The sequence below is a fragment of the Dromiciops gliroides genome, chromosome 5 (genome assembly GCF_019393635.1).
Source record: "Dromiciops gliroides isolate mDroGli1 chromosome 5, mDroGli1.pri, whole genome shotgun sequence".
NCBI classification, from domain to species: Eukaryota; Metazoa; Chordata; class Mammalia; order Microbiotheria; family Microbiotheriidae; genus Dromiciops; species Dromiciops gliroides.
The window spans coordinates 145,339,530-145,356,087 of record NC_057865.1 but is presented as its reverse complement, the minus strand read 5'-3'; the positions used below and the strand labels follow the sequence as shown (position 1 = coordinate 145,356,087).

The following is a 16,558-nucleotide window of genomic DNA, read 5'->3' as shown; positions in this document are numbered from 1 at the left end:
ATGGTTTTAAACCTTTAGATTTCAGCTAGGTCTTCAGTCAATGTGTTCTGAGTTGTCTAGTTTTAAATAACAATCCTAAGGAAATGGGACTATTATTTGCACAGAACTTAGTATCAGAATACATACTCGAGTAAGAAAATATTTCCATATTGGAAGATTATAAAAACTGAGATTTTCTGAGATGTGTGAATATCTTGGCAAAGAATTGTTAGTCCCTTTGAGGAACACAAATATTGTGAGACAAAAGACAGGGTGACAAAGGTAGTGAGTTGTGTGAATGTGGGAGTGTGGAATAAAAAAGCTAATGGGGAGGGATAATAGGAAGTGAGGAGAGCACGGTAAAGGTTTGCACAAATGTTGAAGGTTAAAATATAAAACAATTTTTTATTTTTCCATATTATGGGAAAGACAATAATCATTCATCAATACATAAGTTCAAAAAGACATAATTTTAAGAAAAATAATATTAAAATAGTTATTAGAATAAATTATATTAGGCAGTTATAATTTAAAAATTTCCAGATTAAAAATGAACTCCTTGACATGAGTTAATGGCTTATTTATGTATTTGAAAAATATTAACATATGACCATAATTTTTTTCTCCAAATTATAACTGAATTTTAAATTCCATAATTTAAGGTCTAAGTTCCCCCCAAAGTTAATGCTTTTGATATCAGAATAATAGTTATACAAAAAACTTTCATAAAATGAAGTACATAGAATTGAGCTGGGGCTCTTTAACAATTTTTGTTTGTTTGTTTTATGGACTTCTCTTTTGCAGTATGGTGAAGCCTATGGACCCCATCTCAGAAAAAAGTTTTTAAATGTATAAAACAAAATACATAGCATTACGATTTCAGTTGCAGGTTAGTGAAAATAAAGATTTAAAATTCTTCCCATTCAAGTTCATGGATTCCCTGAAATATGTACACACACATATATGAACATATATATATATGTATGTATACACATATGTACATATACATATGTGTATGTATGTATATATCTCTCCAGGGCCTCCAAATAAATAACTTCTTATCAAAATGGAAAGAAGACCAGTAACAGGCAAAGAATTATTAAAACAAGCTTGAATTGTAAAGTTTAACTACTTTAAAAAACATTTTCTCACTCTGAAAAATCAGTTGGACAAAATTAAATAAATTAGTAAATCAGAATTCAGCAAGATTGGAGAAAGAATTATGAAGATTTATGTTAAACTGGCTTAAAAAATAAACTGGGAAAATAATAAATAATACCTTTTAAGTACTTATTAAGAATGTACTGCAACCCGTAAAATACAGTTTCCTCATATTTCACCTTCCTTACTTTGGAGTTTTCAGTCTTCTTTTCACGGCATTCAAAGTAGGAATAAACTTTGCTTGTGTTGGGTGGATATTGCTTATAGTGAGTAACCTATGTGAAGAGAAGCATATTAGTAAAAAGACACCAATTGACATATGCAAATATATATCAAAATTTTAAAAAGTTGGAAATATTTCAAATATTCAAAAGAGAAAGATGAAACTGGAAAGAATACTGCATTTGGAGTTTTGGCACATGACCCCTTACTGAGTACTGGTGAATCTGAAAATTATTATGACTGTTACTTTAAGGAAAAAATATGTTTATACAAGAATTCAGTCTCTAATATGAGCAACTGAGTGGTGCAGTGGATAGAACGCTGGGCCTGGATTTAGGAAGGCTGCAGTTTAAATGTGGCCTCAGACATTACTGTGGTGCAATGGATAGAGCACTGGCCCTGAAGTTGGGAGGATCTGAGTTCAAATCTTACCTCAGACATTTACTAGCTGTGTGACCCTGGGCAAATGACAACTCCAGTTGCCTCAAACATTTGGGGCCATCTCCAGTTCTGATGTATATCTTGCGACTGGACTCAGATGGCTTTGGAGGAGTGAGGTTGGTGACCTTGCACAACCCTCTCTCACTTAAATCCAATTCAGTGCAAGCATGACATTACCCTGATGTCATGGTCCTCTTCAAGAATGAAGACCAAACAACAGCAGCATGACCCTAAGCAAGTCACCTAACCCTATCTGTCTCAATTTTCTCATCTGTAAAATGATCAGGAGAAGGAAATGGCGAAGCACTCTAGTAAGTTTGCTAAGAAAACCCCAAATGGGGTCACAGAGTGAGTCATGACTGAAATGATTGAACAATCAATTCCTAATATAGAACACAACACTGAACAAACTTAAGTACCAATCCAAAAATCATGATCTTACTAGAATTAAAAAAATTAAAAGTCTGCATCCAAGTAGCAGCTTAAAAAATTTCTTCATGCACTGGTTACATCACTAAATTAATTTTCTAATTGGTATAGGTGGGGCACCAAGGCCTACATAATAAATGTCAAACCACATATCATGATAAAAATAAGGGATCTTTCTACACAAACTTTCATGAATTTAGGGGAAAGAGTAAGATTTTTCTGCTTCTCTTTTACACAAAAATTGTAAATAGTAAACAGGCTAATTTAAAATATAATTTTATTCCAGTGCCCAAATATGCTTTATCATAGTAATAGCATCATTTTACCAATGTTGAACAAATGGAGACTATGTTCATTTTCCCAGCAGTAAAGTAAGAATATACTAACTTTCTTTCTAATAAACTAGGGTTGATCATTTCTATAGTAAAAATGAACTTTTAAAATAAAATGAAAAGAACATTTATAAAAATTAAGACACTCATGCTGTTCAGCTTTTATCACCAACTTCAACAAGACTGATGGGTTTCAAAAGGAACTACAAAAGAAAAAATAGTTTTTACTTTAACTTGGTATGTTAAGCAAAGACTCATACACCACAAGCCTGAAACTTCTTTACAGCTAAAGAGAATATCTTGCAACTACTTTGCTCAATATATTTTAAAAATTATGAAAAGAAACACTTTCAATGACAGTAGTGAGAAAATGTATGTTTTCCTAATTGGGCATTCTTTTCTCACGGAGCTGGGGGGTAGCTGAAAAAAAAAATTCATCATCTGGTGGTCAACCTTCTGGTCACCAGTTTATTAAAGAATGTAGTTGTATGAAGTTATAATCACATTATATCTAAAGAATTGAATTTGGGAGGTGGGAGTGGGACTTGAACTGACGTCTCAGCTCTACCACATAGTATCTGATGAACCTGGCAATAACCTAAACCCTTTGAGTGTCCTTATGTGTAAAAGCTGGATAACAACGCTTTTATTTCTTCACAGGGATCTTGCAAAGAATAAATAAGAATGTTTATAAAGCAAAATATATACACACATGTGTGTATATAGATATGCATGTCTATATAGATATATAACTAGACAAACCTGTTATTTCACTAGTATCAGGAACTCCCAGTGAGAAAAAATCCTCTATGCTAATGTAAATCAGTAACTTCAATTTAGTCTTAGATTTGCCTGGGGCATGAAGAGATTAAGTGACTTGCCCATGATCACATAGCCAGTAGGTCAGATACATTATTTGAACCCAGGTCTAATGGACCATGAGGCTAACTCTGTATTAAAGACATTATTATACTGCCTCTCTGTATATAAAGATACTTTTTAAAAGGCTACTTGGGAGCAAGTAGAAAAGAAACAGGGAAAGAAAAAATTCATTAATATGGTCAAAATAGAAAAAATAATACTCCTGATATGTAGATATCTTGGGGAAATGATTAGAATTTTGCAGTTAGCTCAATTATGTGTGCCTGCTGATAAAGGGTTGAATTTTGTGGATAAATATATTAGTAGAAAGTATTATAGGGCAAAGTAAGGGTCATTTATTTTTCATCCATCCTCTTGAAAAGACGGAATAGGTAGTAGATAAATCATCCTTTGGGGCAGCTAGATGGTGCTGTGGAGGCCACCTCTTCCTGAGTTCAAATCTAGCTTTAGATTTACTAGCTGTGTGACCCTGGGCAAGTCACTTAACCACATTTGTCTGTTTCCTCATCTGTAAAATGATCTGAAGAAGGAATGGCAAACCACTCCAGTATCTTTGCCAAGAAAATCCCAAATGGGATCACAAAGTCAGACACAACTGAAATGACTTAACAAAACTAAAACAACTATGTTTTACATGATTCTAAAACTTCATATGGTATTTAAAAGAATAATGCCTAGGAATAATATCTATTCTATAAATAAAAATTTAATAAAAACCTTTATAAGACTGCTGCCCAGTCAGATTGTCTAGTCTATAAAGTAAACAGCATTTAGAAAAACAATACTGCCCATACTCAAAGTTTCAACATGTATTGTGAAATAAACTCTGAGGGCAAAGACTTTTTATTTTTTAACCCTAGTATCAAGCATAATGCTTGACGCACAGTAGCTACTTAGTAATTATTGAACAAATGAATCCAGTTTTGGAAAATCAAGCTCTTTGAGGTGGTAAAGTATTTAAGTATTAACTTACAGAAATTAGTCAAGTAGACTAGGGAACTTTTTCTAACATTAACAAATTTAACAATTTGGTATTGATCAGCTAATTTCCAGAGCAGAAGCTTATGTGGCAGCAGAATGGTATCTGTATCTGTCTATAACCTGTATGTGTTGGTGTCTGAACACTTTTTGTCCCTTTCTTTCTTTGTCAGGAACTGAGTACATGTGGTGTAGGAAACCCACAGGGCAGAAATCTGCAACACAATGCAGATGAGTTACTATCTGTAACTTATGAATTAAGAGTTACTCCAAAGGTTAATTGATTTGGCAGCAAGATGGACTAGTGGAGTCATGAAGACCTACTTTCACATTTAGCCTTGGATACTTACTAGCTCTGGGTAACCCTGGTTAAGCCAACTAATTACTGTTTGCCTCAATTTCTTCAATTGTAACATGGGGATAATAACAGTATCCTAACTCAAAAGGTTGTTGTGAGGATCAGATAATATATCTGTAAAGGGCTTAGCATAGCACTGGGCACATAGTAGGTACTACATAAGTGTTTATTCCCTTCCCTTCTCTTCCTCTTTGGCTATGATCCCAGACAGTTAAGAGGCAGGACTTGAAACCAGGTCTTCCTGATGTCAAGGCTGGTTCTCTATTTTGCCTCTTATTTCATCTCATATTTTTTAAAAGCCCCAAATAGCTTATTTTCTAAGTTATGATGCATAAAAGCAGGAGCTTAGTACAAATAGTTCTAAGAATACAAGCAACTTATGATTAGTCAGATGATTATCTAGTTTTTCTGGGCCCCTGTTTTAACTCCTTTCTTTTCACCAAAAAGGCCACTTCACTTCTCCTTATAACTTATACTAGGCAAGCCCATAGGTCCAAGGGAAATTCATACAAATCAGTTTTGCAAATGTCTAAGTAGTTGCGGAAAAGTATTAGAAGCTAGGAGATCAAGTTCAATCCACTAATTTTACAGACCAGAAAACCTTGAAAGGTAAAGTGATTTGCTTAAAGTCATAAAGCTAGTAGTAAAGAGTACAAGGAATTGAATCCAGACTCCATTAAATCCATCCTTGCTCCATGTCACATTGTTCTTGAAAAGGGTGTGAAACAAACAACAACAATCTTTTCCTTTCAGTAATGTCTGACTCTTCATGACTCCATTTGGGGTTTTTTGGGGGTGGTTTGTCATTTTTTTCCCAGCTCATTTTATAGATGATGAAACTGAAGCAAACACATAAGTGACTTGCCCAGGGTCACAGAAAGGAAAAGAAATTAATGCGAATAGTGGAAATTTGTAGATCATTTCCCCTAAGGTCCTATTCTAATGCCTCAGGATGATGCTGAGGTGCTCTGACACATGGTTCTTAAAGCCCATGCAGTTGGAGCACAACCTCTTACTGGTCTTACCAAGTAAGAAAAGCTTCAAGTACAATCCCCGTGACAGACTGTGTGTCTGCCAAACTAGAATCAGTCTAAGTTTGTAGGCTCTTTGCCAGATTACCAAATTAACTGTGTGTCTTTAAGTGTGCAAGTACTCTAGGGTGCTATAGCAACTCATAGACAGCCTGTTTTGTTAAAGCAGGGGGGTGTGGTGATCTGAATTAATAGATTATCAGCATTAATGAAATCACAGATCCTTTTAAGTATAGAAATATATGATAATGTCTATAACAAGAAAATAATTACACAATGGAAGGCAGTACTGGCGCAGAAAATAGGAATGATAATAATCTTCTCCAAGGAAGATGGTATCCCTAGGAATGGCTCTTATACCAGTGTAGGTAGACCAGGAATCAGACTGTAATCATTGTACACCTGTTGCAAAAAGCATACCAACACTCAGTTCTATATAGATTAGCATGTAATTATGGCTAAAGAAGAGATGAGCACGCATACAGCTTGGTGTAGGAATTTATATATTTAACTCAACAGGGAAATAATCAGGGCTGGAGTGTGGTGGTGGTTAAAAGGGAGGATAATATTCTGTCTTATAGAGGGAGAGGGAGTAATTGTAAGCAAAAATAACTGCCTGATTGTGAAGGATTAATGGGGGTAAGGGGGAGGTGAGGGGAAGTATTGGGGGGGAGAGAGAGAGAGAGAGAGAGAGAGAGAGAGAGAGAGAGAGAGAGAGAGAGAGAGAGCGCGCATGGGCAAGCAAGCTCGGAAAGAATCTAAGGAGGTGTCTCAATTTGCTTTAGGCAATTTGGAGAATGAGTTGTGTGGTACAAGAATGTAATGCAATATTTTTGCACAAAGACAAAAAATGAGTTCAAGAAATATTCAGTGGCCTGAACTGACACAGAGTGAAGTGAGGAGAACCAAAAGAACAATTTATATGAAGATATCAACACTGTAAGACTGGTCAATGCGATGTCTGACCATATTTCCAGAGGACCTATGATAAAGGAAATTACCCACTTTCTGACAGAGGTGATAGACACAAGGTGCAGAAAGAGACACACGAGGCCATGGTTCCTGTCTAGATTCAGTTTTGCTTGATGTTTATTCATTATGAGTTGTTGTTTTTTTTCCCTTTCTCTTTGTTTTTAATTGGGTGAGGGGTTGGGGTTAGAGAGGAAAGATTAGCATTGGTTATGCCCCCTCCCCCGCAAAAGGCCACTGTGTAACATTTTTAAAAAATACACAGAAGAGAAAAAGAAGGAAGCACAGACAAGCAGGATAGTTTTAAAAGTTATGTGCAGATTTTATTATATTTAACAAGAGCAAGTGGAATGAAAGGAAAATTTGTGATTTCATGCACACTAGTTTTTCTTCTGCTGAGTGTATGTAAATGTTCATCTTGCTGTTTAGAATAAAAAATACTTTGAAAATAGTGTATGACACTACAGGAAAAGATGGACTATTATAAAAATTATTTTTGAGCTAGTATAAGATGTAGCTCTTTAACTTGGTTTCCTATTAAAATTTAGTGTTGTTGTTCAGTCATTTTTGTCATGTCCAACTCTTTGTGACCCATTTGGGTTTTCCTTGGCAAAGATATTGGGGTGGCTTGCCTTTTCCTTCTCAAAGTTCATTTTACAGATGCAGAAAGTGAGGTAAATGGGGCTAAGTGACTTGCCCATAGTCATACAGCTAGGAAATGTATGAGGCCAGATTTGAACTCAGGAAGAGAAGTCTTTCAGAATGCAGGCTCGGCACTCTATCCTGCCATTATAAATTAGTACAAGGGCAATATTTTATTGCATATCTAGATAGCGTCAACTGGTGGGTGCTACATGCCTTTGTATCCTGTAAAGTTTCTAGTCCAAGTCTACAACAAAGGTAGTTTTCTCTATTATTTTTTTATTTTTGCGGGGCAATGGGGGTTAAGTGACTTGCCCAAGGTCACACAGCTGGTAAGTGTCAAGTGTCTGAGGCCAGATTTGAACTCAGGTCCTCCTGAATCCAGGGCTGGTGCTCTATCCACTGTGCCACCTTGCTGCCCCTAGTTTTCTCTATTATTAAGTGTTACCCAAGAAATTCAACAATGGAGAGCAAAAAAGAAAAACACTGTATGCCAGAAGTTAGGTATGTTTTGATCCCTGTCTGAATTACATGTTAATTTCAAAACCACCTTATAAATATTTAAATTATATTAGCCCATTTCTGTGAAACTAAAGTCTAATTTTCTCAAAAGTGTTTTTAAGGCTATCCCTAAGTCAGATTGTCATCTAATCAGATACAGCTTTCCTTAGCATTATGGTAGTATATGGTCAAAAGTGATTGCCATTCTACCTTTCCCATTCTGCTTACTGTTTATGATATGCTAGGAAACATTTAGAGCCCACCATTTATAGACCCAGCCAGTAGCAAAATACTCCATTTATTTTATGAATGTCTATATAACATCATGTAAGGTCACCTGCAGAAACATCAAATCAATGAAGTTCTAAATCATATTTATATAATACCTTTTTTCCCCAAAAGGCAAGAGGAACTAGATTATTCAAACTTGGCTATAGTACTACAATTTACAAAAAGAATTCTGCTGGCTATAGATTCTACAAAAAAACCCCAAAAGAAACTATTGAAATGTGGTTTTATGATAATTTCAAAAACACAATGTATATCTGAAAGCCTTTAAGTCCATAGAGAACAAATTATTTAAACTTTCTGGGCTTCAGTTTTGTTGGCCTATAATGTAGGAGGATGGACTCAATCGATGGTTCACAACCTTTTCAAATGTGAGAAACCCTTTTTAAGGTATAAGTTTCACAAACTCCTACCATAGCAATTTTACTATTAGTATGTTGACAGAATTTTCTCAGAATAAGGCCAATATGAATTTATATATGCTTTTATTTACTTTTTTTTTGGTGGGGCAATGAGGGTTAAGTGACTTGCCCAGGGTCACACAGCTAATTAAGTGTCAGGTGTCTGAGGCTGGATTTGAACTCAGGTCCTCCTGAATCCAGGGCTGGTGCTTTATCCACTGTGCCACCTAGCTGCCCCCTATATATGCTTTTAAATGAATTTGTATTTTATTACTCATGCCCACGTAAATTTGAAAAAGAATAATACATACTGCTAGACATTCGTCACTCTACAGAAATGTTGGCTTATTTGTTATACTGAGTCATGGCACATTTTTTTGGAATTAAGGATTGAAATGCAAATGCTTGGTGCATAAGAGTTACTGAGAGGTTAAGAAGCTTCTCTAGTGTCACATAGTAACTGTGAGTTAGGATTTGAACTGGGGTCTTTCTGATGTCAAATACAACATAGTATCCAAGATGCTACACTGGGCTTATTATAAAGAAAATATTTTTTTAATCTCAGGTTCAGTCTGAAAGGGGATAAAGTAAGAATGGGGAAAAAGCTCTCACTCTCTTTGGACTTCTGTTCTTTGACTCTAAATAGATCAGGCATTTGTTGAGGAGCGCTATAAATTGTTAGCATTGAAGTGGGACAGTCATACACAGTAATGACTGATAATTACAAAGCACTTTACGTTTTGGAAAACGTTTTATTTACATTATTTCATTTAAGCTTCAACAACCTTGTGAGGTAGGCACTATACGTGTTACTATTCCCTTTCTAGAGATGAGAAAACTGAACCCCACCAATAACTGCTCCATTTATAAAGATGATCTTATTTATATAAACGTAGCTCTAATTTTACACAAAAAATTAAACACGGATTAGAAAAATTTCACTTTATGCAAAACTTTTAGGAATATACCTATTTGGCAAAAAGACAAACAGTCAAAGCACCACTGACCAACTGCCAGTCATCATTGCTGCTTTCTTTGTGAGGAAGAAAACAAAACAAAACAAAAAAAAAACAGCTTTTAAAGAATGTATTTAGAGGAAGATGGGAAGAATCCTATGGGAAGCTAGACTAGAATGGGGTTAGGGTTCCTAGGCAGGACTGGCTTGCATGCTCACATACAATTCCCATTCCCACCTTCCACTCTGATTATATTGTTTCCCTTATACTACCTCATTTTTTTCCACTTCATTTTGTTATAATTTGAAATCTAAAATTGCTTGAAATAGCATCTTCCTTTATCAGAATTCTGAGAACCTAACTACTTTCTATAACAGTTTCTATGAAAAAATGAATTCCAAGTTGTAAAAAAGCCACTTAATAAATTACTTTTTAGAACACAAGTTAAAGACTAACTGTACTTGACATCAGATTTAAGTAACAAACCTGTTTTAAGACTGTATAATGATTCAGTACTGTTTTTAGGTAACAGGCAGCTGATTTTGGAAAAAAACCCAACTAATCAGTGTATGATATGAGAAGATTCCATTAAGATTTAGCTATTTCCAGCTAAATCTTTTTATCCTTATTTATCAAGGTAAAATAGGTCATAACCCTGTATAGTATGTTGAAGTCCAGGGTCAAGAAATCAAGGTAATCCCTTAGATAAACCTTTAAGGAAAAGAGTTTGAAGCTCAAATTATAGGGGGAATAAAATTTGTTTATTTCCAAGATTCTCCAATGCCAAGATGATACAACACAAGCATGTTCCCACTACACTTTATTTATCTGGTCTAGCAAACTGCGAATGTGCTCAAGTAGGTTAATTCCCATTTTGTTGGCATGATGATAGGGCTTAAGATAGGCAGTCCTGTTTTATGATTGGTACCTTAAGATTCTTAAGAGAAAAACAGATGTCGGTCTTATACACAATGTATATCTTAGAAACAGTCAAAATATATTGAATAAGTGACCAAGTGTAGTAGCAAGATCACCAGGTAAACAGATTACAGAAATATATGTAGTACAAAATTTCTGTTTTAGTCCTGAATCTGCTGCTCTAAATCCTTACAAAGTCAAGGGAATTTTAACTAGTGGTCTCCATTAAAACCAACTCAGGATGATGTTCATTTATATGTACAAATCATGGGCATACAATCAGGCAACTTCAAAATTAAATTGTTCATTACTGCTATTCAAAAAAGTCAACGAATTTTTAAACTGGGAAGGACCTTTCCACTATACTATTTTGAACTATTGTCTCTCAGCTGCCCAGCAAAGGAGACCAACAGAAATGACCAGACTATTAATCATCACAGTTTGGAAAACTACACCTACATCTTCAGATTAAAAGGTGTTTGTAGAATTCATAAAACACTGTTTTATATCAGCATCTAATTAGGCTTATAAATATAAAGTCTAATAGTAAGAAGCAGCAAAGTAGAGTGTGTAGCAAAGTGAATTTGGAATCAGAAAGACAGGGGTACAAATTTCACCTTAGACATTTACTTGCTATGTAACTATCCGTCAACTAACCTCCCTAAGCCTCAGTTTCTTTACCTGTGAAATTGGAACAAAAATAGCACTTACTGACAAGACTGTTATAAACATCAAATGGAAGTGATTGTGCAAAGCACTTTGCAAACCTTAAATCTCTATGTGAATGTTGGCTATTATTATAGAAAACCAAACTTTAACATGAAATTTGTTTCATAACCTTTCACTGCCCTGTTGGCACAAAATAGGTCTATCATCTTAAATGAAAAACATTATATCATGTCAAGGAAAATGATCATAATATAATCATTATTAATTGCCATTTACAGTGTTTTATGTATATTACCTTATTTAAGCAACTGAGTTTATGCTAAAGAGTTGTAGAAAAAGTTTAAATGTTAAAGTACACTAAGATATAGGAAAATAAGCTGCTAAAAGTGGCACACTACAGGGCAGCTAGGTGGCGCAGTGGATAGAACACTGGCCCTGGAGTCAGGAGTACCTGAGTTCAAATCCAGCCTCAGACACTTAACACTTACTAGCTGTGTGACCCTGGGCAAGTCACTTAACCCTAATTGCCTCACTTAAAAAACAAAAGTGGCACACTAGAAAGCTAAAGCAAACTGGCTTGACTTGAAAGACTCCTGAATATAGGACCTTATGGAAACCAAGTGTGTGGATAAAGTATTGGACTGGGGGTCAGGACACTCAATATTTTCAAATCCCACTTCTACAGTACACTCACTAAGCAGCTCTGAAATTTGAGGCAAATCATTTTTCTGAGTCTGTTTTCTCATCTGTAAAATGAGGTGGTTATGCTAAATGGACTCTATGGTCCTATCTCAAACATTCTATAATTTTTGTTTTAAATAGTGTGGTATAAGTCTGCTTTGTTAGGAGATTAGAAAATATTAGCTTTATAATAGTTTATAAATCTACTAAAACTAATGTGAAAGTACATTAAGTCCATAATAAAAATACATTATTGCCATATTTAGCTTTTATTAGAAGGCACTCAAGGAAAAAAAATAATGTATGTTAAGTGTTAGATCAATCTTTCATTTGTACCTTCACTTTTTAATGAAAGCGGCATACTATATTTACTTTATTATTAAAATGTTTGCATTTTAAAGGCTGGGTTAAGAAATAACTCCTTTCAGGGGGCAGCTAGGTGGTGCAGTGAATGAAGCACTGATCCTGAATTTAAGAGCACCTGAGTTCAAATCCACCTTCAGACACTTGACACTAGCTGTGTGATGCTGGGCAAGTCACTTAACCCTCATTGCCCGCAAAAAAAGAAAGAAAGAAAGAAAAGAAGGAAAAGAAAAGAAATAACTCCTTTCAGATGTAAATACTAAAAATATAATAAAAGCAAACATTTATATAGAACTCTTAAGGACTGCAAAGTTAGTTACACCATGTCTCATTTGAACCCCACAACAACTCTTTGAAGTAGGAACTAGAATATTTAATAAATGGGGAAACTAAGGCTAAAAAAAGGTTAAGTGAAAGCTAAGTATCTGAAGCAAGATTCAATTCAGGTCTTCCTTAAGTCTCACACTGTTTTTACTAGTGGAAACATAGATAACACTTAAGATGCCTAATATGGGAATATCTACAGGAAGCTAGGTGGTACAGTGAATAGAGTGAAGGGCCTGGAGTAAGGAAGACTCATCTCCCTAAGTTCAAATTCAGCCTCAGACACTTCCTAGCTGTATATGACTCTGGGCAAGTCACTTAACCCTGTTGGCCTCAGTTTCCTCATCTGTAAAATGAGCTGGAGAAGGAAATGGCAAACCACTCTAGTATTTTGCCAGGGAAACCCCAAATGGGGTCACAAAGAGTTGGACAACTGAACAGGATGCTTAATAACTACTGGAGATATCTAAATCACTAATCCAATGGAACTATTGATCTAACACAATAATCTAATAGTTTGTTTCAGAGTAGTAAGCTGTTTACTGTAGGCATGGAAGAGCACCAATGAACTTTGGAATCAGAGCTCTAGCTTACTTTAATGAGATTGGTTAAGTCACAACTTCTCTGGGTTTTTGTTTCCTCAGGGGGTTGGACTAGATTACCTCTAAGATCCTTTTTTTTGCCATAAATGTATGATCCTAGGATCCCAGGGTAATAAAGAGCCATACTATTCAAAACTCCAAGGGTCTTACTTTTATGACTCACTAACACTAACAGACTACCTAGGATTTTAGACCTCAAACCATTTAAGTTTCAGAATCAGAAAAAATGTATCAAAGTTATCTGGTTAAAGCCACTGTCAAGTTAAGAGGAAACACAAAACAGTAGAATGATTTATACAAAGTGAAACAGGATTCTAAATCATTTTTAGCACTAATGAACCAGATACAGTTGTTATGTTAAAGGGATTGTCGTTAGATTAAATGTACTTAGCCCACCATCTTGGCGGTCAAAAACCTACATTTCTCAAGTCCAATGAACACGTGAGTTTGTCTCAATAATATTGCATGTATCTTTGAAGCATCAGACTAGTAATGCATAACAATGTGTACAATAATATATGCTAAATTTGCTCCTCATTAGCCATCCCTCTATATTTCTGAAAGCCTAAGTAATGGGGCAGCATCAGAACACGTGTTTAATAAGAAATATTGAACTGGGCTGTGCCCTCTAGTATTAACTCCACAAGCCGTCAGGGCTCCATTAGTTTCACTTTCCTTTCCTAACTTTCTCTTCCTAGAAGTCCCAAGCTGAAGTTTCTGCTTCTTTATGGGCCAAAGGACAGTGCTGATGATGACAGATTTGAGTCAAACAAGGAAGAGTCCAGTGGACCAGAGGCAAGGGATAAGAAAGCAATCGCAACTCGGAGAGAGACAAACGCCGGGCTGAAAAGACAGAGAGAATGTACCCTGATGCCCTTTCCAACCACGTTCCTCCACAATTTCCTCCACCCACCCACCCCCAACCCTTCTTCCAAGGGGGGGGGCGGGTACCTGCTCATTACACAATTACTGCCTGAGACCAGGAAATTTTGTTTTTGTTTTCTTTTAAAAAGAGGAAGGTAAAGGAAAGGAAAATAAACCAGGTAGAATTCCCCGGAGGGAAGGTCTGGAGAGCAGGGTAGCCCTCTTCCCCAGGATCCCAGCGCGCCCGAGGTCCCCCCACCCCCGGGGTTGGCTGGGGGAGGGGGGAGCGGCGTGGGCAGATCCAAGGCCTCCCCCCCGCCGCCGGCGCTGCAGCCGTTACCTAACTGACCCGCTTCCCCAGCAGAATGCCCGCCCTTCCTCCCTCCCTCGAGCGCTCGCTCGCACCCCCAGGCCCGGCCTGCAAAGAAAGGGCAGCGTTCCTGGGGAGGCCGGGGCGCGGGTCTGCGGAGGTGCGCATCCGTGCGCGGTCCCCTCCTCCTCGCCCGGCCTCCCACGCCCCCTCCCAGTACCCCGCGCCGCCCCGCCATCCCTCCCCTCCGGCAGGCCCCGCCTCCTCCCCATCCATCGCAGTCAGGGAGCCCCGACCTCACCTGCCCCATCCCCGCCGACAGCGGCCTCCCTGGGCCCCGGCTCCGGCCTCGGCCCGGGCCCCGAGCCGGCTCACCTGCCCCGGGCCCCCTGGTGCAGCGCAGCCGGCCCCCCTCCCCCCTGCCGCGCCGGCCGCAGCCTCTCCACCCCGTCAGTCAGCCCGCGTCTCCCCGAACCTCCTTCCTCCGTCCGTCACCTGCCCCCACCCCGAGCCCCAGTACCTTGTAGGAATCGGTGGCGAGAAGGATGTTGAACTCGGCTTCGGCCGCACAATTCATCTCGGGGCGGAGGGCGTGTGGGGGGAGGCGAGCCACGGGCTCGTCGGCGCTGCGAGGAAGGGGAAAAATGGGCTTCGCCGCGCTCCGTTGCTTAAGTCCCCGCACGGACCGAGGGGGGAGGGGGCGGAGGAGGAGGAGAGGAGGAGGGGAGGAGGTGGGGTGCAGGAGCCGAAGCGGGAGTGGGAGCAGGAGCAGGAGGAGGGGTCGAGGGAGGGAGGGCGGGCCGGGATTGGGGAGGGGAAGAGCCGTGACGCCAGAGGAGGCGGCGGTCCGCGCGGCTCCCGAGTCCGAGCCCTCGGCTCCTCCCAGCCCCATCTCTCCACCCCACCCCCCAGGGTGGGGAGCGCCGCGGAGGGGAGGAGAGGAGGAGGGAGGAGGGAGGAGGGAGGAGGAAGAGGCGGAGCCGTGCGCACGCGATAGGATTCGGAGGTCAGGAGGAGGAAGCCGGGGACGGGCTGGACGTGAGGCACGCGCTTTTCTGCAGGGATGGCTGCCTCCCGCCCTCCCTTGGGGGCGCACGGTGGCCGCAGATAACCGCGGCAGCGGCCCCGGCACGTGACTCACTAGCGCCCGCCTCCCCCTTGCCTAGCGCAGACTGGGTGGGGGGGTGGGGGGGGGGAGGGGGAGAGAAGCGGACTAGGGGAGGGGCTTTCAGACCCGCCCCGTCTTGTAGCTGCCTTTTGGGTGGGGCGGGGCGGCGTGTGTCGGACTGTCCCTTGCCCTTCTTGCACCTCCTCAAATCACGCCACCCGGGTTGGGTGCTGGCCAGCGGCTAATCCTCCTTCTTCCTCCCCACCCCCATCAACCGTCCTCCCCCTCCCCCCGGGCTCTGTGGTCCAGAGGATGCTGGAAGGGAAATTCGCTCCTTATCTTTGTCTTTGGCTCTGGCTTTGAAGGAATCTGTCCTTTCCCTTCTCCTCTCCCAGGCGGCGCATTCCCAAATTCTGAAGAGCCGGAAGGGAGGATAGCCTGGTCACACTGGGCTCTAAAACCGAGAGCACCGAATGTCATTTGCCCGAGCTTTGCTGAGAGCTGAGCTAGCCCAGCTCTTCATGCTCTTTGGGACGTCTTTACCAGTCAAAGAAAATGCCTAGAGCGCTCCTTGGTCCTGAACTAGAGGGATATTGAAAGCACTCCCAAGCCTCGCTAACAAGGGAAAGAAACCAGCTCAAATCTAGTTACCACTGCAAACAAAAAGACAAAGATCAAACTGTTGTCGCCGTGCAGAACTGACATTTGTTATAGCTGGTAGCCTTCAAAGTGATGTCATCCTCTCCACTGAGGGAATAAATAAAATGTCCTTACAGTAAACTGTCCTGTCAAGTGGATTTGTATTCCCTCCCTCCCCCCCAACACATATTTCCTCCAGCCACCTGCGTAATTATGGTTTCTGCTTCTAAAAGCTTCGCTTTCATCTGATTCCTGTTAAGGGAAGTAAGTAGTTTAGGAAAAAAAGAATACAATAAACCACTCAACCGTCTCTCAATTAACCTCACTTAATTAGCTAGGCAGGTGGCACAGTAAATAGAGTGGTATACCAGTTGTCAGGAAGATCTAGATTGAAATCTTGACCTGCGAGATTCACTAGTTCTGTGACTCAGGGTAAAGTCACTCACTCTGTTTACCCTAATCTCAGTTTCCTCATCTGTAAAATAAGAATCATAATAATAGCAGTACCTT

The 16,558-nt window shown here is 39.4% G+C and overlaps 1 protein-coding gene across 1 annotated transcript in view; it reads right to left on the bottom strand.

The window, feature by feature from the left end:
* The window catches only part of NAMPT (nicotinamide phosphoribosyltransferase), a 41,470-nt gene extending 26,262 nt beyond the window's left edge, over window positions 1-15,208 (bottom strand). The window contains exons 1-2 of the mRNA XM_043968076.1: window positions 14,822-15,208; window positions 1,259-1,415 (exon numbers count right to left, since the gene is read on the bottom strand). Coding sequence (XP_043824011.1) covers window positions 1,259-1,415; window positions 14,822-15,193 — 529 coding nt within the window. The 5' untranslated portion in view covers window positions 15,194-15,208. The remainder of the gene's footprint in view (window positions 1-1,258; window positions 1,416-14,821) is intronic.
* Window positions 15,209-16,558: the final 1,350 nt, after the last annotated feature.